General features: G+C 41.8%; 1 protein-coding gene across 6 annotated transcripts in view; it reads right to left on the bottom strand.

The window, feature by feature from the left end:
• Window positions 1-357: 357 nt before the first annotated feature.
• Ryr (Ryanodine receptor) overlaps window positions 358-27,560 on the bottom strand; it is a 405,814-nt gene continuing 378,611 nt past the window's right edge. For all 6 annotated transcript variants that reach the window (XM_077672818.1, XM_077672817.1, XM_077672813.1 and 3 more), the window contains 16 exons: window positions 26,911-26,969; window positions 24,813-24,957; window positions 22,344-22,430; window positions 20,499-20,783; window positions 19,129-19,259; window positions 16,726-16,768; window positions 15,953-16,068; window positions 14,576-14,636; window positions 12,528-12,674; window positions 9,637-9,768; window positions 8,370-8,418; window positions 7,023-7,130; window positions 5,642-5,706; window positions 4,881-4,981; window positions 2,912-2,963; window positions 358-1,436 (listed from right to left, as the gene is read on the bottom strand). In XM_077672818.1, the coding sequence (XP_077528944.1) occupies window positions 1,332-1,436; window positions 2,912-2,963; window positions 4,881-4,981; window positions 5,642-5,706; window positions 7,023-7,130; window positions 8,370-8,418; window positions 9,637-9,768; window positions 12,528-12,674; window positions 14,576-14,636; window positions 15,953-16,068; window positions 16,726-16,768; window positions 19,129-19,259; window positions 20,499-20,783; window positions 22,344-22,430; window positions 24,813-24,957; window positions 26,911-26,969 (1,686 nt within the window). In that variant the 3' untranslated portion in view covers window positions 358-1,331. The remainder of the gene's footprint in view (window positions 1,437-2,911; window positions 2,964-4,880; window positions 4,982-5,641; window positions 5,707-7,022; window positions 7,131-8,369; window positions 8,419-9,636; window positions 9,769-12,527; window positions 12,675-14,575; window positions 14,637-15,952; window positions 16,069-16,725; window positions 16,769-19,128; window positions 19,260-20,498; window positions 20,784-22,343; window positions 22,431-24,812; window positions 24,958-26,910; window positions 26,970-27,560) is intronic.

Below are 27,560 nucleotides of genomic sequence, written 5' to 3' on the forward strand. Positions count from 1 at the left end.
GTATATCCAAAAAAGACGAGCACGTCGCGCATGACTATGAGCAGCGTTTTTACAGTTTCTAGCTATTTCGTGAAAGATCATTTCAGTCACCTGTGAATATGATACAGAATTAGTCTTCCATAAAGGTGGAACAATCGCCCAGTCTGCAGAGTTTTCTAGTCTAAGCATAGCAGAGGATACAAAAAACTTTTAAGGAACAGGTGCCTACAGTTGCCTTGCTGAAATATTAAGGACGGCCCCTTGGCTCTTTTATGACATTCTCACCAATCCCTTCCCCTGCACAAAGTATAAATTAATGGGCTGATATACCAGTGTAAAGCCTGATAAATATTGCACAATAAATTCCAAACAACGAGCGAGCTCTGTGATCTTTTATTTAAACCATAAAGATCAACTTCAAACTAGTACACTGCTCGAAAGATGTACATCGTTCTTCAACCAGGCACTGTCCAACGAAGTCGGGAATAAATTCTGAGGAAATTTGTCAGTTTAAAACACATGCCACGCACTAGTGGGAAAACCTACAAGTCAGAATCCTGCTGCCCCGTTAGCTTTACGAAACAACCCTGCTGCTACGGGATCAAAATGCAACAAGCCAATCAATGCCGTAACGACACTTTGGCCCAAGACGCCTCTGTTGTTAGCGCGTTGTCTTTGCGCAAAATCTTTCAGCGCTCACGATAAACTGGCGCGACCGCCCAATCACATGGAAGACACAACCTTAATTACAACAGCCAAGACTCGTGTTTCACCTTGGCTGTCGCTGACAGATAACATGGTGCACCACCTTCTCTTATCTTCAAGCAACCTTGAGCACCTTTCGCTAGGATAAGGGAGTTTGTTGAAATATGGTGCAATGATTACAAAATATCAAGCCGGCAACCCAACAGTGGAACCTGAACGAGAACTTTCATCAAGCACTATGCCCGGACACCTTCGGCGTGTATTAAATTCATGTATCCTTAAATTATCTGGCGTGCCATTAAAAGTGTCCGTATTTAATAAATAACCAAACGCAATGCAAATGGACATTTTAACTTTTTAAAATGGTTGTACTCTCTGGTCGAATACAAACATAACATGATACTTCTTACGGGTGGCTAATCAGTTTGAGGTTAATTCCAATAATACCACTTGCCTACAAAACTCTGGAATTTTTAAAAGCTGCTGCTTGCAGGATGAGTTAGCACACAAGCTTAACAAGTTTCGTCAAGACAACAAACAGCGATGAATCCCAGTCATCCAACAAGGCTTGATATCTCTTTCTGATACAAAAATATTGCGAAGAGTGCTAGCGGTAGGGGACTGTGTTTCTTCTTCAGGGGTGCCCGTTATCCAGCGCCCATGAGTTCATCTTCGTACTGTTTCCGGAAGCAGTCGCCCACAGGAAAGAAGTCCCAGCAACGCTTTTGATAAAGCTCCCACACGTACGTTTCCTGCACCGCAAAAATACTCATGCATCAATCAGGCACAGCATATTGCAAAGTATGAGTATGTTGAACATTCAAAAAGGCAATCTCAAGCATGTATTGTTGTTACATATCTCAGCGTGCAACATGACGTGGCAGCCTGGAGACCGATTGACCGACTGGTTGATTGATTGACTGATTGTGGCGTTTGCGGGGTTATCAGGCGTGTCATAGTGGAGGGTTCTAGAAATATTCTGAATACTTACGATCTTTAACCTGTGCGAGCTCACAACGCACAGGTATGTTTGCTTTTCACCTCCATCAGAAAAAGCAGCCACAGGAGTTAGGATCGATCCAGAGCCGCTAGGTATAAGCAGCACAGCGCCATAGCCACTGAGCCACCGCGGCAGGCTCTTGTGGCACTGATCACAATATAAAGGTTCATAAATAACCCTTGGCGATTCATTACATGGTGCATAATATCAGACACATGCCCAAAACACTAGATAAATGGGCTCAGTAAGACTCTGGCATAATTTTTCTCAGCCGTCATTTCCTGTTGGAGGTTAAAGGGACTGCATGACATGGTAAGAGGCAGGGCCACGATGGAGTGCGCTCAGTTTGACCTACTGCTCAGTAAGGTTTCAAAGCTCCATGCTAGTAGACAGACAAGTCTGTGAGAATTTACCAGTGCTTGAAAGTCCACCATTATGCTTTCTACCTTTCATTTCTGAAGAGTACATCACGGCTAGATACAGCTTAGAAATGGGCATTTGAGGTGCGAAGGTTCACCGTTCATCATCCCCAAAATACCCAAGGTGTCCCGTAAGGCACAACTAAATATTCAGAATCCGTCATGTGACCTACTGGGCATACAGTGTCATCACATCTTGGTGGAGGTCAGATGGTTCACAAGCAAGTTATAAATTGAAGAGTGCACAAGACGAGATATAGAGTACGTTTTCCTGCAACTTGAAAATACTTCCACCAAGCAAACTGCATCAAGAGAGTCTTCTATCGGATTACTGTTAAACCTGAGCCACGTTAGCACCCCTGGTCATCTGCTGCCAACACTGCGCTACGAATTCGTTAGCTTTGACATATAAAATACCCCGGGCATAGAGATCATTGCCAGATAAAAGTACATCTTACGGACTGCCTCCTGCTTGAACAGCCATTTGTATGTGGCAGTAGTTTGATCAACGCTTTGGAAAGCACGCTGCTGTTTCTCTTCAAAAAAATGTTAATACCCTTTAAAAATCGAAGCTGTAAAATTTTTGGCGCTGAGTATTCAGATATACTATGTATTCCTGTGACGGGAGCATTTCGTTGGCATCCTAAAGTCTTGATTCTCTTCCTGGTCTCCCATTAGCAGAAATACAAAGTTAGGGCAGGCAGCCAAACATTTCTACCAATATACTTGAAACCAAGCCACCACTTAGTTGGCAGTGCATTATGTGTTATCCAACCCCCCTAAAATTCCAGAAAAAAGCATTTCTCACCTGGCCTGTGTACTCTGTATCTGGCTTGTTGATGAGGTGCATCAAGAAGAACCTGAACGATAGAGAACGAAAAATGTAACGATAGATTTAAACTTAACGCACTCGAGCAACATGAATATTCTTGCCTTTCTTTCGCATACTTCCTGGTATGCCCGAATCGGTTTCTGCACATTACTTCTTTAAACAGCCGCCTGAGCGATTTGGTATGACTTTATTGTAAGAAACTGTGCCCGAAACAAACACTTTAGAAGAACAAATGGGCGAAACCAGCGGGTACGTCGCCTGATGTGATTGTGGCATTTAATGCGCCGAGCCTACCTACCCCGCCATCCCACTTTCGCACTCGCTGCATTACGTGCTTCTCCAGCATCTCCTCCGGTCTCAGCTAAAATCACCACTACATCTTCCGTACTTGCGGAGGAAGCGACCATTCCGCTTTCGCTTAGTCAGTTACCTACATCACATATCATTTTCCTTCACTCCCAAACTGTCCTATGAAATTAAATAAAAGGTGTCATTTCCACTGCTGCCCTCAAACTTGTTCCCAAGAATCTGCCTGCCCACCCCGCGATGCCACTTAGGTCTCTGACCCACATTAGCGTAGGCTGTAGTGAGACGGCACGCCAAAACGCCCGAGCTTTGATATCCCGGGCCCTTTTTCTTTTGCTCCTACACACGGCATCACCTAAATGTCCCACTTGAACCTTTTTACGTTGAGGCACATAACGCAACATTACCGCCTCTACCGCAGGAACCTACCTCCCCCGCACCCTTCACTTACTCCGCCGATGGTTCGCATGTGGCGGCTGCTACGAACACTTTCCTACACTGCACTCTTTTTGTGCACACTTACCAACAGCCATTTGCCGCCCCTCACTGCTCCTATTGCGGCGCGCAGTGCACACTCTTCCACTCCCTATGTTAGTTTTCGCGCAACTCCTTCCCTGTTTTTCCTCCCGTTCTCACTGGGAGCAGCTGCTGGGGGACCCTGACAAGGAACCCCACGAAACCGTAATAGTCACAGCCCTAGACATCATGGGACACTTTGGGGCCTCGCCACCCCCCACCCTGAATGCAATGTTAAATCAAGTGGCACAGCGACTACCCCTGGGTTATCACGCACGCTGTAGTTCAGGGAATTAATTTTACCACGTGGGGATTTTTAACATAAGCATACATGTCGACATATGGATATTTTCGCATTTCAGCTCTATCAGAAAATACCCCACCATTGCCGCGTTCGACTCACCAATCTTGGGCTCAGCAGCTCAAACCCTTATCCCCTGAGCCACCGTGGCGTGTGCTGATGTTGTCTATATCTTTTTCTAAATTGTTTGTGTTTTGCACATCTCTTTTCATAATTACTCATTATTCAAAACACGATAACACTTCTGTGACTCTTTCATTACCGGTTAATGCTTTGTCAGTAGCAATAGCTCATAGAGTGGAACGTTTCAGCCCAAAAACAAAATTTATAAGGTATCACGCTAATAACAAAACTTTAGTGAAGCCAGATGCAGTAATGGCGAATCCCTAGTCACTTTCTGGCAATTTCTGTACCGCGTCAGAGATTCTTGTTTGTGCAAGTGGTACGAGATCAATTGAGCCACCGCCAAGATACGTGACTGGGGATTTATAATGCGGCCTGTAATTTCGTTTCATCGTATCACTTAAATGCTATCATGTGGTTAACCCGCTTAAAAACCACTATTTCTATTGCTGACCGATATTACGCAATACCAGCCCATAACACGCCACTCTAGCGCAAAATTTGAACAGTTGGCAGCATTTCTCGCGTTTTCTCGTGTAGAAAACATATTTCATGGCTGCGATGAAGAGTCCAAGTTACAAAAATGCTAGTTCTATCAAGTGAAACAACATTGAATTTCGTCTTCAAGGCCCCTTTAACCTCTTGCTTCCCAATACAACTTAATAATATCCTGTATCACATAGTTCGTCGGCTACTCACATGTAGTTGGCCAGGTTGTGTTCTTTCTGAACGTGCGTGTCGAAGCCATGGGGCACCCGATCAAAGTAGTCCTTCCCAATGCCACAAATGAAGCAATTGGACTGCAAAGGAACGCCACCCACACGCATGAAGTTGCAATGTCTGGGTGAGGGGCGGCAATTTCGAGCGAAAAAGATGGCCACCTTTCGCACACAATGCTTCACGCAAATGCTAACAGGTTTGTTGTCCCTCACAGTGATTGAAATATAAAATGCTTACACCAAATAAACTGATCCTTTTCTTTTTACACGCCCTTCAATCGTTTCACAGGCGGGAGTAGGAAAATTTTCCGATCTAAATATACTCTGCAAACATTTTAAGGAATTGCATGCCCTATACGTGCATTTCCGTGCTCTGATACTCCAGTCAGCATGCTTGTAATTTAGCTTAGGTAGCTTAAAGGCATGCAACATCTACTTGTAGGGTTTTTCCAATATCTATACCAAATTTTGAATAAGTATCTCTCACAACAATTACCTATATAAAATTCACACATTGGTGGAAACAGAATGCCTTTTCTTGATTGATAGAAAAGCACCAGGTGGTCTAATCTCAGATGACCAGACATCTGACAATGCTGACACAATGATACACCTATTTTGGTCAGTACAACTTTGGATCAAATTTAACCCAGCTTTGAAGGATAGGATACAAGGATACGAAAATATTCTGCACTTTTTCGTCTCTCATTCAAAAGGCACAGACTTTCTAACACAACTCACCTCCATGTCATCAACTACACTCTGCAGCTGGTCTCTCAACTCTCCGAAGGCATCAATGATGAGACCTAGAAAGCGAACACCATGTCAAACAGCGCTCTATTAGGAAATGGAAAATAATAAGCTTAACCGATTGAGGTGTGCTTAACATTAGAGAAATTGTACATTAGGTGTTGCTACTCAAGTACACAACAGACAGTGGCCTTCACGCAGAATCGTTGTATTTCCACTCAATAAACGAACTTGCCTAGCACGTAAGGACCAATATTCAATGCCAGCTCCACTTACAGAGCTGAGGCATTGCCTCCCCATTTTACAAGGCAAAAAAACTGCTGTTCACATATGTAATATTAAACAGAGTAATAAGCCTAGCCATGCAATCAACATACAATCATTGTGGTTTAACGATATGCTGAGCCCAAAACACAAACCAATGACTTAGGTGAATGATGACGATGTTTCTCAGCAGAGTACCTGAACATTTTTACTTGTTGGTAATCGTAACTGCACACTTGAAAATAACAGAAGGTTATATTATGCTGCGAAGCAAGTTGAGTCACAGCGAATACTTCAAAAGCTTCAAACAAATCTGCTGCAGGAGTGCAACCAACTGCAGAAGCTATATGTTTAGTAACTTTATTAAACTCTGCGTAGGTGTTTTTACCATTCCGACGAAACCGGTTTCCTAATAAATTTGCCTTCAAACGTTCAACAACTACTACCAAAAAAGTTCCTCTCAGGCATACTGTCAAAGCACAAAGCATAAACAAGTATTAGAATAAATTCCTTACTTAACGTTTTTGCAAGATAGAGTACTATGATCATCAGCCAGAATGGTGGGCAATCAAAACGTTGGAAAATAAGTCACCTTGATAGCAGCCATCGTAAAAGTTCAATATTGCTACCTGAACAACTGTTATAACTACGCCTTAATCTTAACACCGCAGATAGCAATGCCATGAGAAGCCACCTAAATTGATAAACTTTATGTTGTACTTGATTACCGTAAACCAATTCTGAACGATACTAAGTGTCTTCCTTTTCCTTCGGTAGATTTTCGGGAAGCCATGCGAAGCTGGAAATTTTATACTTGCCTTTGACTTCAACTGGCGTATTAGCTGGGCGAGCCAACTCAAGTGTGCGCCATCACAAAAAAAAAAAAAATTTTCCGCTTTGTGTTCTAAGTTTTCACACATTACTATACACTTGTTTATTTGTTTTTTATAAGGTAGAGTCTGTATGGTCCAGGCAGTCAGGTCAACATTTAGCCGGGGTGGTCCATTGGTATTGACTCTATGTTTCAGTTATCTGAGCTTTCCTAGGAAATCGTAACAATAAGGCACTCCAATAAGCAGCCTTAGTCACAAAACCTGGGTATTCTCACCCTGAATGATAGCCAGCAGGATAATGATGACGAAGAAGAAAAATGTGATGTCAAAGATGATGCGGTACACCTCGTAGTCATCCCCATCTGGAGGCTCAATTTCGTCACCTGCACAGCAAAGCAAGTCGTCAAAATAACCTCGTAGCAATGCACAAATCACTTCTTACACCGGAAAGGAATACAAGAGAAAATGCGTGTTTCCTACAAATATCAGGATCCTACCAAATCGTACGTCTGAGATCACATGGGGTAATATTGCAATTACCAATTTATTGAGTAGCACAAATTGTTAAATATGGAATTGCGAGCTGATAATCTGAACTTGAATGGCTGATCTAAATGGTTTAATAAGCAAGTCACTAGTTCGAGGAAGTGTCCCATTCCAGGATTATGAAAAACTTGCTTGCAATATAGTGTTAAAAACGACGTGTATGGTGCATTATAATTATATTATTTCTACTTCATAACAATAAAAATAAGTGCAGCATTGCAGCACCAAATTAATAAAATGCACTGCTAGGGGAAAATAGATTTTTAATGTGCCGTATTTGCTATATAGTTCAGTTTGCTTCAAATTAAACGGGCGCAAACAGTTGCCCTGCCAGCTGATGTGTTGCCAACCAAGTGTTGGCTGTCCCAAAAAAATGTTTTCTGCATCACTGAACAGGAATTCGTCCCAACTCTCTCCCCCCATGTGCCACCAAAGCCCGAACTGCATTAGTAGTTTGAGCAAGATTAATGTACACGCTTTCAAATATACTTCCACTAACTTTTGTCAAATAAAAGTTACGCTTTAGCTGCAACTGCCTCACATTTGTTCCATTTTGCATTTTCAGCACTTCCATGCACAAGTGCCTAACCATCTGCAGTCTTGGAACACATGAACCTGAGAGAACTGTATCGCATGGCACGTGAAACGGCGGTTCGGTACTGAGGTTTCGGCAAAGCAGAACAAAATACCCATGTTCTATGAATGTGTACAGCTTTTATTACATTTTGCTAAGCCAGAATATCCTGCAATATTATGTTGTTTACACAAAATATAAAATAGCCTCCGTTTAAATCCTAACAGCGTTCTCATGCATGTAGAAAGTAAAATTTTTCAGTATCAAAAGAGAGTTTGCCCTGTCATTTCAACCATCTACAGGATGTGCGATAACCCAGCCATTACAAAAAAATACTGTCCTCATGTTCTTCGTGGTGCTGCTACTTTGGGCAGCTTGAGTCAACGGGAAGCACTAGCTGTGGTTACTCTTGTTCTGATGTCTGCAGTCTATCGGGCTAAAAGCCATTGTTTTTTGTCTATTTTGCCTGTTTTATTGCTGCCATACAATACGCACTACTTACCGATTCCACCACCAGCTCGGACTCCTTTGTACAGGTGGAATACAAAGCACTGTAAGAAAAAGACACACGTCAAGTACAGGCGCGACATTTACAATGTAATTCTTTGGTTGCACTTAGCCTGTCACCATGCGGAAACTTGGGGAATTTTCTTAGCAGTTTCAGGTGTTTGTGTTAATATAGGCTTCACACCAGTAGTCGTTTTTCAGTTTTGAAATAACTAAGGTTCAGAAAACAGCTGGATTGTTACTTTAAATCTGCAATTAGGACTCAAGGGAGCTTTAAAAACTATACGGAAATGCTAATTGTAGAGGTAAAAAAAACTTGTAGAGTAAACCACATCCGATCATAGAGGTCCTGCAATCTATGTTATATAAATTGATCCACCTTCAAGGTAGGTAGACTATATTGCAACGTTTATGCTTGTAGAACTTGTGGTCTGTGGGGCCTCAGGTGTACTCTGCGTGAATAAAATCTGTAACCTATTTACATCTGCGTTCTACAGACTTAAAAATGCATTCTGCCTAACTCATCTTGTAAATGCTCTCTGAGACAATATTGTTATATAAATTTATTTACAACAGTGGTACCATACACATTCTGTGGTAATCCAAATAACCTGATCACGCTGCTCAATAGGCAATTTTATACAAAGTAATCACAAATCCTCTGGACTCAAGTATCGCTTATACGAAAACAATGTTCAAATTTGTCGCGAAAAATAAAGCCAAATTCATGCAATTCTTGTGCTCCCCAAACTGAACTGTGATAATTAGTAGAGAGATATCTGCTTTCGTTCACAGCAGCGCAATAGGCCACATTTTATTTCATACAGAAAGGCTAGCCGAGGCCGCTATTTGAAAAGTTTTTGCCCGTTGCAAGCATCTGGTGATAACATGGAGATTTGTTTTGTGCACATGGACTCATTTTTTATCTAGTGCAAACTCTCAAATAAGATAAACTAAAGCACTCAAAGGAGACCCTGCAGTGGCAGCAAAGGCTGATTGAGGGATTTCTTGTTGTGTTCAACGCGCCCAAACTAACCTGGGCGTTCCAGAGCGTCGTAGCAGAGGGTTCTGGATTGATTCCGACTACACAGGGGCCTTTAGCGTGCGCCGAAACCTCGACACACACTCTTTTTTGCTTTTCGCCTTTTTCAGAAAAGCGGTTGCCGTGGCCGGGGATCGAAACCACATCCTTGGGCTCAGGAGCATAATGCTTTTTCGTCTGAACCAGCGGGGGGGTGCAACAGCAGAGGTGTGTAACTTACCGTAAGCATGCTGTGGCACTTGTGGTCCACCTGTTCGTCTTCTTCTTGTATATAGAACTTGCGGAAGAAGCTGAAAGCTATTACTGTGTAGATGTAAACTACGATGGTCAGTAGCATCACAGTCAGCACCAGCTGTGAGGGAAAACAGAAGTAACAAATACCCAGCAACAATGTCATTTTATCGTTGGTTTCCTTTTTCAATTCCAGTCAGCGATTTTATTCAAAGCAGCATATTCGCTGCACAGGTAGGCAATACATAAGGAGGTTCTAAAATCACAGACTGTAACAAAACCTTCCTTAAAAAAAAGATATACAGTGCAACCTCGTTATAACGGAGTAGTATCGGGGCAGTAAATTAGTTCGTTATATTCGATATTCGTTATAACCGCAGCGGTAAAAAACGGCTCTAAAAAATCGACAATCTGGCTCGGGCAACAATCCTGGATAAAAACATGCGTTGTTCTAGGCTTCAAACCCACTATCAACGAGGTAGTCCTTATCTGCCTCCTTGTTGCATTTCAAACTAGACAGAACAGAACGTGAGAAAGTGAAATTACAATAGAACAAAGTTCGTTAGGCAAAGCAGCCCAACTTTCTTATTTACGTGAAGGAGGATATGGCCTTTGCCTCGTGGCTTTCACAGTCTAAGCGGAATTACGTTTTTCACGGTGTGCACGCAATAGTAAGGGACTTGGACTACTAAAAAACGGTTGTTTTGTTTCACTTTTTAACATTTTGCTTTTATTATGCTAGCTGTCGATTTTTGAGCCTTGTGGGAACCAAATATTTTGTCGTTATAGCCGATATCGTGCGGCTCGCAAGGTTTTGGTTTCGTTATAAAAAGAACAGGTGTCATTAAAATGAAGCGTGGCCAAACAAACTTTCTATTTAGTTCGCTATATTCGATAATTCGCTACATGAGCATTCGCTATAACGAAGTTCCACAGTGCATTATTGATTCAAGTGAAGCCAACAGCATATTTGAGTAAAAAAAGTTTTACAAAAAAGAACGTGGCGCTTGTTCCTTGGCAATATTGTGGTAGGGTTATGCTCCATTAAAGGTGAGTAAACATACATATTAAGATAACAAAAACTCCAACGACTAAATATCTACCGGAATTAACGAGTATCAATAACTACTATATAAAGAACTAGAATATGAAGTATCTGCATCAAGATATCCAACATTGTTTGACTGCAAAGCCCTGCAACCCGAAAGTGTCAACACACATTCCCTTGCTGGGCACAGTAGTATCTCAAAAGTTTTGTTGCTTTAGTCGACTACTTTGACCTTATGTCGGTGCCTAGACACTGGTACTTCTTCATTATCATAGTACATAACCTTTGCCACAGCTCTGCAGCGAAAAGGGGCCAAGTAGTCTTACTTTCATGTTCGTAATATTTGGAAGTGGTTAACGCCCCATATGCATTGCCTGATCCCCTGCAAAATCCCAGAACCCAAATAGCTACAGATACTCTAGGTTGAATTCATAGTTGTGTTTTTCATATGAAATGAGATAAAAACAAGATGAACACACGCATCGAAATCTAGGAAGCTCTCAATTTCGCTCTCATACAACATGTTCAGAGCATCAGCCTGAACCAGAACCTATCCTTAACTTATTTGTAACTGCACACATTATATAACAATTCGTATAAGCTAGTTATGCCCCTCCTTTTGTTGCACTTTTATTGTGCAACAATTACGCTACTTTTGATGCAGGCTACAACAATATCCAGATTTTGTACACAATAGAAACCATTATGCTCAGTCTAGCATGCCAATCACGAAGAACAAACAAGCCCAGCCTTGTGTTAGCAAAAAAGTGTTAGCAAAATTATTTCCATTTAGTACACTTCTCCTGGTGTCATTCATTAAACCCCTGCCACACAACGCGCATCTTAACCCTAACCTAACGCTGCGTGCAATGCTTGTGAGTGCTTACCCTCATCAGGAGACCATTTGTCTCCACTGCAGGAAACAAACGTGTTTCATAGACATCCAACCTCTAACATCACCAATTTCCCAAGTCAAGTCTTTGAGTAAATGGTTATTTGAGCACAGGAACGAGCACAATGTATTTCCCTATTCCATTTACCCAATGTTGGTACCCAGTCCGGAAAAGAGGATGTCCACATTTTTTTGGTAAGTGTAATGCCTTGCCAACACTCCTCTCCCAATTTGAACGGCGATACCTTGATCCGGAGTGGGTACTCTACTCAACGATTCTGTTCTACCTTGCCATTATTCATTCTAGGCTTACTGCCTAATACTTTAGAATAGTTACTGAATGCTGTCGAACAAATACTGAGTCTCACTTAAATTCTTTCTCACAGGTTAAACCAGTATTAAATTTTCTAAAGATAGATATAATCATCTACTTTCATCCATTTATAGCTTTTTTACGGCGTGTTTCCCTAAACACTCAACAGCCATGACTGGATTACTTTCTTCAGGTATTTTATGTGGCAGAAAAGCTACACGCGGAAGCTATCTCAGAAAAGTTTTAAAGAGCATTTTGTCGTGGCGGTAAAGATTAGGACAAAACAGGCTGCACAAGACGACATCAGTAGACGACGACATCCGTAGATGTCTGCACTAATTATAAGAGAAATGTTGAACAAACAGGCTGCCTATAAATTCACTCAGTTCGCATTGTAAGCAGTTTACATACGATTCTGGTTTATTTTCTCCCACCATGTCTGATAATAAATTTCTCAGCTGTCTTGTCAGAGGTAGCAGCTGTGCCTCTTTCAAATTTTCTAGAAGGATGCTTTGTAAGCCTCCTCTATGATGCGTCATTGCTTCCAGATATAAGTCTGATTACATTGCACAATTGTTTAGCGGACGTACACACTGTGTCACCTCTGTTCAACCGTGTGCTACCCACCTGCTTGCCATTGTGTGTGACCGACTGCAGGATGGTGCGAAGCGTCTTGAATCCGACAGCCACGTCAAGGAGATGAGCGGCGAAGAAAAAGAAGTTGAGGTTGCCCATCACAGAGAACACAAAGTACCACAGGTTGTACAGGAACGCCTGTAACAAAAATAGACGGAGCGGCAATGGCTTCCTAAGTCGCAAAACAAACAAGGGCTCACAAACATAATAAGCTTTCCTCTTTGTTACAGTTTGTGCTCGGAGCGAAGCAAAAAGGGCTCTAAAGAGAATTGGTTAGAGCACATGCTTTTGCAAGTGGATATTGTGTTTACGATAGCTCCCCACCCGTCTGATCAAATCCGCCTAGACCCAAAACCGCCAAATGTGAAATTAATTATTGATAATAGCTTATTGAGTAATTTTCTTGGTGTTAGATGGCTTTCACTCAATTCTATCAAATGATATATCTTCGCTTCCCTATGTCAAGTATAACTGCTTAATTTGCACAGATGCATTTGGGCAATGGTAAAATGAAAAAATATTTGTAGGTCAATGAAAATGTCGCTCGTAAGGTTTTTACCAGAATGAGAATTTTTTCTGTATTTCAGATATACTGACCTTTCTTATTTCCCTCAACGAGCCCAAACATGGATCATAAAAAAGATCCCAAACACTGGAGAGACTTTGGGGAAAAGCATCACGACTTTCCAATGCCAAGTTTTTCGCTGCCTTCGCTCAATTGTAATCAGAAAACATCGACCAAAATTCTGTTGTAAGGCTTTCTCCACTGCGTTTCCACTTTCAGTAATTGCGAATTCTCCAAATCACACACTGTGCCGTCTAACCACCAGAAAATCTTTTAAAACTGGGTTTACCATAGTCAGAAAGCCCATGCTGTCTGTAATTCCAGAAACGCCCAAAACAAAGTTTGTCACAAGCCTAACCATTCTTTCAGAACCATAAAATATAAAAGTCGAACTGAGTCATGGGAGATCAACTGTATCAGAAACTGGCTGAAAGTGCACACATTTGCGTGAAATACAGTATCCTAAATCAGTATCTTGGTGCAGTACAAGAAATCCCATAATCGCGAAGCAAACCGGAGCATAAATTGTCAATGTTATACCACATTATTAAATAAACAGTTCATAGCCAGCGGTGACACTGGGCTGTGTGATGCCCCTCCAAGAGTAACCAAACACTGTTCATTAACTCTTTATGTAGAGTAGCCCGATTCTTGCTTCCTCGAACATCGATCTAGCGTTTTCTAAGGCCAGGATTTATTCAAACTAAGGGCGTGCCATTGTTTGCATACCACAACTTTTATACAAGTTTCTAGGAAATTAAGTTGTGACAACTAATTTCGAACATGCCCATCTTTACCTGTTGCATTAACTGAATATGCCTGTTATTCTGGGTTATATAATTCGTAATACAAGCGCGTGCCCCTCTTTACCTGAGATTCACTAGAATTATTACAAGTTGCGCATACCCAGCTCCAATGTAAACTAAAAAAATAATGAGCGGGCCACCCATGCGAAATGTTGAGTAGCATTCAACTTCACAACGTGCAGAAGTACTTGCATGAGTAAAGCGCATTATCTATTAGTCAGCTCCCAATAGCCAACAAGAATAAAAATCTTAGGTGAGTAGGGAAATACATCAAAAGAGAGTTCCCCTTCTCAGGAGTTCACTGATAAAGTTCGGACGCTGTTTACTAACTGGCAGTCCATACCTATCACTTCCTAATTAGGTTGTCCACTGTTGAAAAAAAGGTAAGCTAGCCGTATATATAACTTATTGGTAAGGCAGGTCGTTCAAGAAAAGCATTGGTACATCGGCCAGTAGCATAACAAAACATTTCCTCCTAACAAACAACCAACAACCAAAGGATGCAGTAAGAATGTATCCATTACTAGTAAGTTTGTTCCTAGGCACTAAAAATTTTTCAAACTGCGGAGCAGTGGTTGAGTTTCCTTACGCTTGTGCAAACATTGGTTTCTCTCACTTAGAATCGAACATGAAAACAAAATATTTTAAGCGTATTTCATAAAACTCACGTTGTCAGTGATTGTGACACCGGACTTCCAAATCTGGTATTTCCAATCAACATTTGTGATGCTGGAAAAAAGGGAAGTGTTCCATGAAACACGGTTATTTTGAATACATCCAATGTCTTGACCTATTTAGAAAGAAGATACGTAGAAATTCTTCAATGAAAGTAGACATTTTTTTCTATCTTTGGAAGAAATACCCTAAATACTCTTGGTGAGCTTTCTTCTGTTTCCGAAGGAGAAGAGCTACTGAAAATAGTTAGTCCACACATTCAACTCGGGTAATTTATATCCACCACGAACCTGTTCGTGCGTACGTACAGGCCAGATTATGTACTGGTATCAAACAAGAAGAGTTGTGGCGCAGGTGACGAGTCAGCTGTTTAGTTTACATTTTAATTCCATGTATCCCGTTGGTTCGTGGCATTCATTCGCCATTGCTCACCAACAAGTCTTTATTCCTTTCCACCTTCAGTGTCCGCGTCATTGGTCATTTTAGCAACACGTACCTCTGACATCTACATCTAAGTTGTGACGCAATTATAGTGAATTTCACAAATGCTTCACTCACAGTTCACAAGCCTCACCCACTACCTTATGTGTAACGCTGACCATCATTATTTTAAGGTAGATTTGGGCTGACGTAACTCTAATCAACACCAAACAAAAAATTTTAATGCTGAAAAATCTTTTTTCCCTTTTCTGAAGATCTGAGCCCGATAACTTTATTTTCTTATACATAAAACCGGCCTGTACAAGAAGCCGGTGCAAAAAGTTTATGATGAAATGCGTACCTCTTGCAGTAATCGACCGACACCCTGTATGTAAATTATTACTATTAGCCACGCCAAATCTTCCCAACCATGTAGGGGTCACGTCCACACAACCAGGTGTCCTTGCAAACGACCACACAGATAGAATACTGTGGCATTCACCATTTTAGTTTAGGTCCACCACCTTTACCCTTGTGTTATGCGTCATGTGTGGGTCACAGTGCAATTGGAGAAGCAGTACTATTCCTCCTGTCATATTGTTTGCAGTTCTAAAAGAACCTGAAAGCTGTGGTGAATTTTTCTTCCCCTTTTCAGAGAAAGCACACCGTGGAGGTGAAATGGAAACTGGACATTCCTGCTAGTCATCAGAAAAGACTCCCAACAGATTGTCGCTGATTTCTCTCTCTGAATACAGGCACTGGGTTGGATCTGCGTGCACTTCGAACTGCGAAAGTTATCTCGTTACAGTTATCCTACCACACACGCACCGCGACACCACCAATGGGTATACGCTGATGCCAACACGAATACACAAACACGCTGACCCATCCACCTCATTAAAAGGAACACAATACATTGACATTTTGACGGCTGTGGCTCTTAAACTTACAAGGAAAACAGCCCGCTTGATTCATCGTGTTCCTGCGAAAAGGAGCCGCTCTTGTCTAAGCCCAGTACGTTGCTCAGGGCCTCGGGGTCGTATGTCTCCGAGTACTTCTGGCGCACCTGTTGCAAGACCAATCATAACAAGTCAACAAGCGAAAATCAGCCATAGTTCTTCTCTATTTTATTTACTGCCTAAGCCAAAGCCCCAGCAATCGCGTGCCATTATGAACGTGCTCGGTGTTTCACCCTAGAGAACTTATGGGCAGTAGCACCTCTGTTGACCTCCATAAGAGCTACCAAGCATGCCTAACGCATCATGTGGATATAATATATGTGCTGAGCATCCTCCAAGGAACTGTTGCGGTAACATAGCTCCGCTTAGAAATGCTATCAGAATCCTTGATTTGAGGATTGCTCAGAATCGCTTTTACATGCGCAGTCTTCAGTTCAGGATTGGTTCTGGTGTTTTCTTGTTTTTTACATATCATAGCCCATAGGTCAGAATATTAAAAGCTACAGTTGAAGGCAAGTCAGCTGAAACATAGGAAGCAAAAACGAGAATTTACTTGAACGAACATTTCATATCCGAGCCGTAAATGTCTGCTCACAAACTGCAAATTTGTTGCAGCCCTTGTTTGTACATCTGGTATTGTAGCCATAGTTCATAAGCAACTGCATATTCTCCGCCAAATACTAACAAAATCCTTATATGTGGTGCTCACAACCATGAATTTATAGAAATGTGCAAGACATAACGTGCCAACAAAGACTACTTACCCTTTTCTTGACAAACTTGTCCCAATAGTTTACTGGAAATGACCTGCAATAAACCCATAATGAATTACGTTTATTAAATTTCAGTACTTTGACGAAATGCAGAAACGGGCAGCATAAATATTCACCTGTCAACTGTCGCGAAAAATAAGACATGTCGAAACTTTCCTTGATTTAGTACTACTTCATCGCAGTAAAGTATTCGAAAGCCTGAATTATCTTCTCCTCCTTCACAACTGCAGTGATTTTGTTACATGAAACCATATTCCAAGACGTAAGGGTTTGCAACTGAACACATAGTGTATACGGGAATCGCTGTCTCTAGGAAATTGGTAAGGTGCTTTGAGAGATCTTTTCATGCGCTAAAAATTTTGATATACTAGAACTAAAATCAGTTAAGATCAAAGGCCACTTCTTAATATTGGTGTTTGTTTTACTGTACATAAACGCATGACGGACTTTTAAATGTGCGAACAAATTCAATATTTTAAAAAGAAGCAAATACTCCACTACTGCCAATTCTAAAAATGAAATACATAGTTTCTGGAATGAAATTGTGGCAATGGCACAGGAATGCTTACTTAATTACCTACACACGTAAAATGCTTCATTCCCGTGTAGTAAAACAAAGTAATAGCCTTCATGTTTCGCATTTTTCATCGCAACTTCGGTGTGTTTTCGTTTCCTGAACCGACCATGTGGAAATAATATTGTACGCCAGCTGTATCTTCTCGTAAATAAACTGCGCCCATATAATCAGAAAGTGTCAACAACAAAAAATACATTTTGTTATGTATTTACAGGCAGGCAAATTCTGTTAACGACCCATCAACTGGAGACTGTTCAAGCCTGGCTCGTGAAATATCATAGAAGCATAACTACATTAACCGCAAGTGTTCTGTGCTGCTATTTATTCATCAAATGTTTTTAAGAACGAGGCTCGTTTCGCGTAGTGCGAATGTGGGCGCTATATTTTTAACTGTACTGCTGCGAAAATCTATCCACTAATGCATGCCCAAAAATTATACAATGGCTTTAGCTACAAGCAAACTCGTTCCTGTGCTAAACTGAGGGGTCATGGACTTTTCTTCTTATATCCTAAACGGTATACTTTTAGGTAAGATCTGCCATCCCCACACTGCGCAAGATCACGACAGACTTGTCCAAAAAAATTATTGATCAACAAAAATGTAGAGGCCCACTACTTCTAATGTCCGATAATTATTGTGATACGAATTTCAAGAGTACAAACAACGCCACCACTGGACGTGAAACCAAACTAACACTACGAGGCATAGCTCACGCGTCTATTTCCAGCTCTCGATGAAGTTCGTGTGTGGCTAACCACATAATCAGGCGAACAAATGAGTGCTGGATTAAATTGGCCCAACATGAACAATCCCCAAGCTGGCCTAAACACCTTTTTGCCTTGCCGTCCCACAGTCACTAGAGAAAAAGAGGCTCATTACAGGAAATCTATCAATGCAGTACACAAAGGCCGCCTCTTCGACTGAAAGTTGTGAGCCCTCACGGGTGATCATATTGAATGCTAACTTTCATTTTACTAATTGGCGAACACTAATCGCCAACAAAAGTACATGAAAATAGTATAATTTTGTATATTTTCATCAGTGCCATTACGTTTATATGGTAGGAACGCAGCCAGCACCCTTCCAAAGCAGCAACCAAACCTATGTGTGCCAATTACGTCTTCTACGTCTTACTGATTAGGCTATCTAGGCGATGCTTAGTTCTTCCTGCAAAGCTATTCACATAAACTTATGTCGTGCATGCTGCTGCATTATTCATAGAAACCTTACAGTCCCCGTGGCAGGGTCATAAATGAGGGGGGCATTCCAAAAGGTACAAACAAATCTGCAGTTACGTTTCCCTGTTTTTGTCAATTCCGGTTCATTGATTAGTTATTTTATAATATAACAAAAACAGATTCAGAACAGGCGCCCCCTGTCATGCGGTCTCCGGCAGGTTGTGCTGTTACATACCTAAAGGGGGGAACATTAGTAAACCGGCAACCAAACGTAGGCAATTAGCTCAGATGCATTGATTATATACTTTTTGGCATATTTTACTGTGGATGCAGCCAGCACCTCATTCACATTGGTCTATGAACAATAGACAATTATAGTAGAGCAGTTACCCAGTCCGGGTATGCGGGTCAGCGTCATCGCAGACGCATAGAACCACTTTCGCACCCTCTTCGCGAGCTCTGCGACGCCAGTCGGCTACCAGGTTTCATACCGGGATGCCACTGTTCGCTCTGGTGAAAGTCTCGTGTACCGCATGTTTCATAAGCCCGTTAGTTGCCGAGCACTCACTTTGTGGTAACGGCTCAAAAAGCGCACCCGCTTGCCGTAAGGGTATGAGTGGAGTGGTCAGTTTGCTCACTTGGTGCTAATAACAAGCTTATCCCAGCGGGTGCGGATGTCGTCTTCTGCCGGGTCCTCCGTGATGTACAGGCCGTCGAACTCCATGGCTCGCGCTACCTCCTTCTCCCGCTTGAATATGGCCAGCGGAACCTGCAATCAGCGATAAACATCCACGTTTACGGTGGACGTAGTGCAATGCCATATAAAATCCAAAAATAAAGCTTTTTTCTTAGGAACCTAATGACCTAATGAATCAGAGCAGCTGTTTTTAGGCAATCTCAAACACATCATGGTTCATATTTGAGAATAATGGCACACAAAAACATGGGCGAGAAGAAGAAGGACAGTGCTGCGTTCAGAAGTGACGGTCTTTCAGAAAAAAAACATAATGTAATGAAACAATCTGCGTGACTTTAACTTGCACAAGCCAACATTTATTGACACTGCCCAAAAGTCACCTTTCCTTTATTGCAGACCGTACAAACTTAAAATGCAATTCCGTTCATTCCCAATTATTTCTGACGGCATCCGCACTTGACACGCGTGGATCATTTTGCTTTTGAATTCAACTTTTGGGTGTTGAACGTAACGAAGCCACACGTGGGCTTGGTGGGTCGTTTTAGTGGAGGGGACTGTAATAATTTTCACCACCTAGAGACACTTAACATAAGGCGAAATCTCGACACACGGGTGACATTTGTCTTCGCCTACATCTGTAAAGCAGCCACCACCACAGAAATCAAACGACGCGGTTTTCTTCTTTCTAGGCCTCATTTTTTGCTTCTCCAATAAAGCATCAGATTTAAGTGCCCCAAGGTATTTGCTCCCTCTTTTCTTGCCACTGTCCTTGTGGGCTGGTTTCTTTAACAGGAAATAGTCTTGGTCGGTAACTAGTTACTAGTAATGCGTTACTGGTAACAAGTTACATTTTTTAGTACTGTAAATATTTGCTTCAGGGTTACAGGAACTTGAAACTGTAACACTGTTACTTTTTACAAAGTAGCTGTAACATGAAACACCGTTACAGTTACTTCCTTCTTTATTAACTATCCGCTAACAGCAACGCTCATAAAGACACCGGCATGCAGTTCACGCTTTCCACAGTTTCGAACTTTCTTCTTGCCGTATCCTCACCAATTTGCACCATTCTACAACATGCCTCCCCTCGCAGCTTAGGAGATATGGCCCCCAAGAAGATTATTTTTACGGAAGAAGACGGATCTGGAGGTCTTTGGTCTTCTGTCACGACCAGACCTACGTTTCGGCTAGCCATATAAAACTTCGGTTTAAAACATCCTTGTTTTTACATGCACAGCATCTATACCACGTTCTTCTCACACGCCCCAGCTCTCACTACGTATAGAGTGCCTACGCCGACAACCCCCTCACCTTCAGATGGTAGTAGGCGATGAGCATGCAGAAGGAGACCAGCGAGTGGAACAGGGCCATGAACCGGATGATGGGCTCGAGATAGAAGAGCTTCTCTTCGATTATCACCCACTCCTCCACCTCTTCGTCTGAGCCACTCCCGTCTGCGTCTGATAGGGCTTCCGTAGCGTTCGCCAGCACCTCGGCTAGTCCACCCACTCCTCCCTCATCATCGCTGAGAGCCTCAGCGGCTGCCTCTGCGGCGGCAGCCACGTCGTCGTCGGCAGCACTCTCACCCGTCGACACCTGTAAATTAAACAAGCTCGAATTTCCCTTTTCTTGTCACCACATGAAGTGCTTAACAAATCACACTGTCCTTGCAAATAGTTGTGTGCTGTCGCATAAGAATGATGGTATTCCATAATAAAACCTGTTTATAACAATACAAATTAACACAGTATACTTTTCCAAACAGGTAGGCTAAATCTACCAGCGTGGAGCCAGAATTTTTCCACTCATTTTATTTTTCGTGAAACGATATCAACACATTAATTTCATGGGTGCCTAAAGCATTCACCTTTTTTCAAAGCACAAACGGCAGTACTTCATGAGCAGCTTAGACTCAGTCCTAATGCTCAAACAAAACACCGCCAATAACGGGGTAATAATATTACCATGAAAACTCTCACTAATGAGATCGCCATTAAGGGCAAGCCTAATTTGGAAGGAAATTTGGGGCCGTTCCTGTTAAATAACAGAATCTGAAAAAAATTTTCATAATAACAGTTGCACGTTCTTCCAATGTATTGTGTCCTCCTACCTGCCTAAAACAAATTTTGCACATGTTGTAGAATAAACTCAGCAGGAATCATGGCAAGGTCCTTGGAGGCGTTGCCAAATCACCCCCCTACCCGGGTGGGTAAAATCAAGACAGACTGATCAGTTGCAGTTGTGAAACGACACCAGCGAGAATTGCTGTACTGGATGGGAGCAGTCTGTCTTGATTTTTACCCAACCGGCCAAACCACTTCCGCTCACTGACTGGCAAGCGTCACTGTGTATTATTGATAGTGACGCTGGCCAGTCAGTGAGCGGAAGCGGTTTGGCCGGTTGGGTAAAAATCAAGACAGACTGCTCCCACCCAGAACAGCAATCCTCGCTGGTGTCGTTTCGCAACTGCAACTGATCAGTCTGTCTTGATTTTCCCAGCCGGGTAGGGGAGTGATTTGGCAACGCCTCCAAGGACCTTGCCAGAATTTCTTTTCTAAACACATTGTATGGCAATGAAGCCTACTGTGAACTTTTCGCTAACGCGTGTATCCGTAAATGCGCTGTTTCTACACTGCAAAAACAGTGGCACCCAAAAATATAGATTGACCTTTATCAATCCTCTCCTTTAGGGCAAAAGATTTGATTGTGCAGTTTTTTTTCATAAATGAAGTGTATACCAAATTCGACACCGCTTCTGCACACTGGAGCATGCATACCATTTTTGGCAAATAAAGCCAGCCCAAACTGCAGTGCTTTCGTTGCATTGTGTGTTGGCCTTGCGTATTGCGGTTTTTCAGCGCACTTTTTGTCAGGTATTTGTGTTGCTATCAATCAAAACATCTAAATGAGACGCTTTGAGAAGTAAAGTTGTTCTGCTGGGCAGTAACTACACACTACATTAAGTTGAAAGACGCAAATAACCAGTGGCATTGGACGGCTGGACCACTCTGGCGGCGGACAACTTTGCACACAATACCCGCCTTAATGTTATCAGGTGCTCGTTGCATGCCCCGTGCAGTGTTCACAAAAAGAGTGACCAAGGGTTTCCACATTTTAGCATTGCTTGTAACGAGACGAACGTTGAGAGATGATCACCTTGTAGAAGAGAAGGATGCAGTTGATGAAGAAAGCCAGAACAAGAGCGATGTACTTCATGTTGTAGAAGTTGCGGGCCAGGAAACTCTGCATGGCAAAGCATGCAACAAATGAGCTCCCACGACTTGTTGGTATTTCGGTATTTTGGAACAATGCAACTCGGCAAATTTGCCCATTTCCAGAAGCATGCAGACCTGCCCTAGTTTGTGCAAGAGTAACCATTCTGTCCTTGAGAAGCCTTCCCCATAAGCTGCATAGTATATCCCTCCCAGTCCTCTAGCAGCTTCGCTTTATTTTATACTCTTAATTAAGGTGAACAAATCTGATTCCATGAGGTTCACGGCCAGATTTTGTTTTTCATTCACACAAAACAAACCAAACAAGCAAGAACTCAAAAAATAGGTTGACGACCCATGTTTTCTGTTCGCAGTGACAGCTAGTGCGGAGCACGATACTATAATTGTTTATGGTATTTTACGAACGGACCAAAAACGAACCAAAAAAAGTTGCCTCGCGCTGTAGGTTTGTCTACTTTGATTTCCCTCTGATTGCGTGAATGGCCCGCTCCACCCTGCCAAGACTGCGATATTCGCTACCCAGAATCGCAACCAGTAATTGCCACCCCGAAAGTTGTTCGTCTTAACCGAATAGCATGTGCGAACCTGTTCGACTTCCGTGTATTTCGTTGCACTGGGTCTATGGAAAACCAACAAACGTTCCCACGTTGTTTGGCATAAGCGAGAATTCCTCTTAACCGAGTTCTCCTTAACGGGAGCTCACTGTACTCGCTTAATTAAGTGGAAGTACCAAACTAGGGATATACAATAAGCACTGAATATTAATATTAAGACAATAATAATAGTAATAATTATAAAATAATATTTATAATACATTCTTGTGAAGCAAGCCTATATCACTTGTTGTTTATTGAACACTCCGTGCGACTGACTGCTTTGACGGACTAAATTGACGTAATGTTCAGAAACAGGCTTCAAAACATTTCCCTGTAGCCTTGATTTTCTCAAAAGCACCATTTGTGTAGAGTTGTTCAAAGCACGTACACTCAAGATACAGATAATTTTATATCAGGGATCAAAGCATTTCTCTAAATGTTTTTAGCATCTTACTTCTTTCCGGCCAAAATTGTGCTGATGCAAACCACAAATAACCTCACTGATGGAATAAACAACAACGATATTTATATCTAGTTAAAGCTTAATAAAGCTAGACTACACCTTTGTGCATATAGAAATTCATTTCTTGCTTAAACATGCCTCTAAGCATTACTGTCATCTCCAAGACATATAAAATCTAATTACAGAAAATGGAGGGTTCGAGCGCTGAGTTAGAAGTTGACCGTTAATCGCATTTTTCTTTTCCTGAAGGTATAATGCAATCCTTGGTATATGCAAATCATTACTACCTATTTCCTTCAAGGGTAACGCTTGAAGTGTGCCCTCTCACACCCTCCAAATGGGTCGCTTCCACAGATTTTGTGAAGCGATTCTGGCGCTCTACATCCAGTGTTTCCTGCTATTATAATTTTCTGGGTGAACTTTGAAGAATTGGCTACCAACATCTGTGGCACTGTTCATCGTGTTAGCATTTTTACATACAATAACTTTTACAATGATATGTTCGCTCGCTTGCGACGCTAATCTTGCCTTAGATTTAAAAGCCAGCACTTTTAAAACCACTTTTAGGCAGTATGGGGTCTGCTTAAGCGAAAACTTCAAAAGTTCATAAGATCTCAAATCATTAAATCCACCTTCTATGCACATGCTTTATTCAATAAATCTTGTTCAAGTGCCCACATTTTTTTTTGACTAAACGTTTTAAAGTTTCACTGCTCTATAAGGACCCGTCTTGAGGTGTGGCAAGAATCAATTGCAGTTAAATATTCAGATAACTCATGCACCAAACTACACTTAAAAGCAATGAAAAGAATCTAGGTGAACAACTCATAGAACTGAAGCCGCTCTTCAAGCGTGGGTGGTTTTTCGACTTCTCGATAACCCTTCATAAAACTATTCTTTGCTTTCTTCTATGTAAGAATAGGCTAAAGTCACCAGGGCTCAAGCTTGATTCATACAAGCCAATCTCACTCAGAAGCACGATCTGGCAGTTAAACGAATTATACCAGCTTTTCTACACGCACTACAGGTGGGAAATCGAAATTGAGAACAGAATTGTATAATGAACGTTCGGGGCACCTGAATGAAATCATTTCTCTGCACCTATTCAACGAACCTGTACAACTCCCAACCTTGAAGAGTCATCTGCAGAATTATATTAGGGATTTAGGGTTCACGTGGTGCTATATTCTCGGTAAACTTAAGGGACTTGTTCGCCATTTTGTGAATTTTTAAGGGCTCCCGCTCTATACCTATTTTCCTAGAAACCGAAAAACTGTGCAGACACATCTATGGATGGTTACTAGTGGGGCCGCAAAACCTCTAGAATGCTTACCACGATCTTTTGGCTGTACTCGCTGAGGTCAATGGCGGCCACAGGCGGGGTTTCGGTGGGCTTGGGGGGCTCGGCAGCGGCCATCTGTGCAGCACTCATCATGGCAGCCATCTCAGGGGATGGCATCGTGGCCCTCTTTATATCACTGCGCACAGAAAGCCACGGTGCTCAAACTTAACACACGCTAGGACCCACAGTAACTGATAAATTGGGAAGCCGCCAATGTATTAAACAATCATTGCAGCCCCAAACAACCACCAGGAAAGGTGTAGAGGAAATTGTCTGCACACAGGTTGGAAACGAACGCTATACCACCACCGGGCCTGCGATCTATAATGCCAAAGAAAAGATTGTCATCAATTGCTAGCGTGGGTTATTTGACAAAAGAATTGAATTGTACCACACATTCTTCCAGTAACACTTAATTGGTTCTGTAGAAAACAAAGAACAATTCATAGCGCCTCGAAAAGATACACAAAACTTCACGAGGACAGCACAATGCACACCATACCTGCTGAAAATGCGGATACTAGAATTGAACACTATGAAGAAAAATTAGAAACAGGAAAACAGTGAGTGCGTCCGTAACTAAACAAAAGCTACCAACATGCATGCAGCACACAAAATGCATGACATCAGGAGCTCTCCATTCATTTGACTTTATACAGACAACTATGTCTTGTGCCTTACCTATCTTAAGTTGGGCGAACCACAAAGAATGCACAATTGCATTTGCAACAAAATCTCGCATATTCAGCCAAAAAAATCAGCGCACACACTATCTGATGGCACATATTCCAGTGGCTTAAAAGCCTGTGAAATAAATTTACTGAAATCCTTGTAAAAACTTGGGAGTTGCAAGAACACTCGACAAGATTTCTTCTAAACCTTATTATAGCCAGCTGTAAGCTCAATACTACCAACAAAAATGAAGAAAACCTTGAGTAACCCACATTAAACTGTACAACCTGTTTCGTATAAATGCAAGCTCTAGAGCAAATATGAAATGCATATTTTCTTTACAACACAACCTTCGAAAATTGCAAAAGTAGTCATCTAAACGCACGAGGTTGTGGGCACCTTTTAACGCCAGAGACGTTCGACTCATTTCTATGCATTGGCTCCTAAGTGACTAAAGGTATTCCGCAAAAAAGGAGCAAATTATCTGACACGTTCGATTACGCGATTTGGGTTAAATTTCTTCATTTTATTGACCCGATTTGTACTCCCCAAACAACAACGCAGATCATCATCTTGCACAATATTATTTGCTCCTCACCATTTTTTTATAAGTAATAAAGGCGTACAGTCCCGCACATCTTTCGCGTGACGTTCCTTTTCAATCTAGTACCTGAACAAAGCTTGCTGAGGAGCACTTCCTACTTTCAAGAAACTATTATTCTAAAAATGCTACTTAAGGTATGGAGAATCACAACACAACATGCAAATAGCAGAACCACAATACTCTTCTCCCAACCCATTCTTTTTTAGTGGCAAAACAGAGCCATGCTGAGCCTTTGTTTTGAGTATCCTGTTTCCGTCATATTCATTTTCCTGCTGTTTTTACTCCACTTGATAAAACCGAACTGGCGCTTTTCCTTTATGTATTCTTCTCCTACGACATTTCCTATGTCTTCAGCAATGGGAGCTACACCAGCTTTATTCTATCCTCTGTTAGTAAGTTACCGATCACTCCTTACATTGTATTTAAAAAGGTCGCAATGAATTGCGAAAAGGAGAGATGTCACACTGGCATGAAGGCACACCTGACCCATTGAAAAACGTATATTTTGTAAAAACCCGCAATAATGTCGAGAACATGGCGTCAAATACTTGGCGCACACAAACCTTCGCAGCGCAATTTCCGTAATTTATCCAAAATTGTTTTAGAAACCAGGAAACTGTACAGTTGGTAGTTGTTTTCAAGTGGCCACACACTCTCTTGCCCGAGCAGACCTACTGTGAAGTATGTATTTATTCCGATATTTTTTTGGCATAACGACAACGAAGCGCTACTCCCCCGAGGCATTTCCTTTTCAAAATTAAACGAATAGGGATTTTAAGCGGCCAGCAAACGAACGGAATATGTCCAACCTACCCGTCCGCAGTTTCCTGGCCCATGTCTTTCGTCTTCAGGTCACCCTCCAACACAGTCGCCTGGAATATGCGAAAAACCTAGGCTAAGCATTCAAACTTTCGGTTATTCCTATGCAGCCAAGTAACCTATACCGGTATAAAAACTATCAGAAACTTCTTACGAAAGATTGCAGCCTTAGACACTTCATTGTTACCGCTTTTCTAGGCTTATGTTAGTCATGCTGCATACGAGCACGTGGAGGTTTCTTCTGTAAAATAATTAGTTAATCCATTTTATAAAATAGTCGTCCTAGCTTGGGTTTCAAAGGTCACAAAACACAAGGCAAGACTATTCCATTAACTTTTGCCAATACCAAGCACTACCACATTTCATTAGTAATTTTCAGAACTGAGCCAGGGGGCAACACTGACATATACCCATCAGACAACTGCTTTGACCAGTATTTCTTCTTGTTGAGGCATACTTGATACATACAATAACTGCATCACAGCGACCCTCATTGAAGACCAGTAGTGCCCAATCTTTTTCTATTGCACCGAGAATCTCGCTCACTCTGCAAATAATAACAATTATGATCTACAAGTAGTGACCTTAATAAAAGTACGCGCAATGACGTAACATAAGTGATCCAGTGCACGTCTACGTGTGCT

Source organism: Haemaphysalis longicornis, unplaced genomic scaffold (assembly GCF_048455015.1).
Source record: "Haemaphysalis longicornis isolate Haplotype H1 unplaced genomic scaffold, Haemaphysalis longicornis Haplotype H1 scaffold_6, whole genome shotgun sequence".
Classification (NCBI taxonomy): Eukaryota; Metazoa; Arthropoda; class Arachnida; order Ixodida; family Ixodidae; genus Haemaphysalis; species Haemaphysalis longicornis.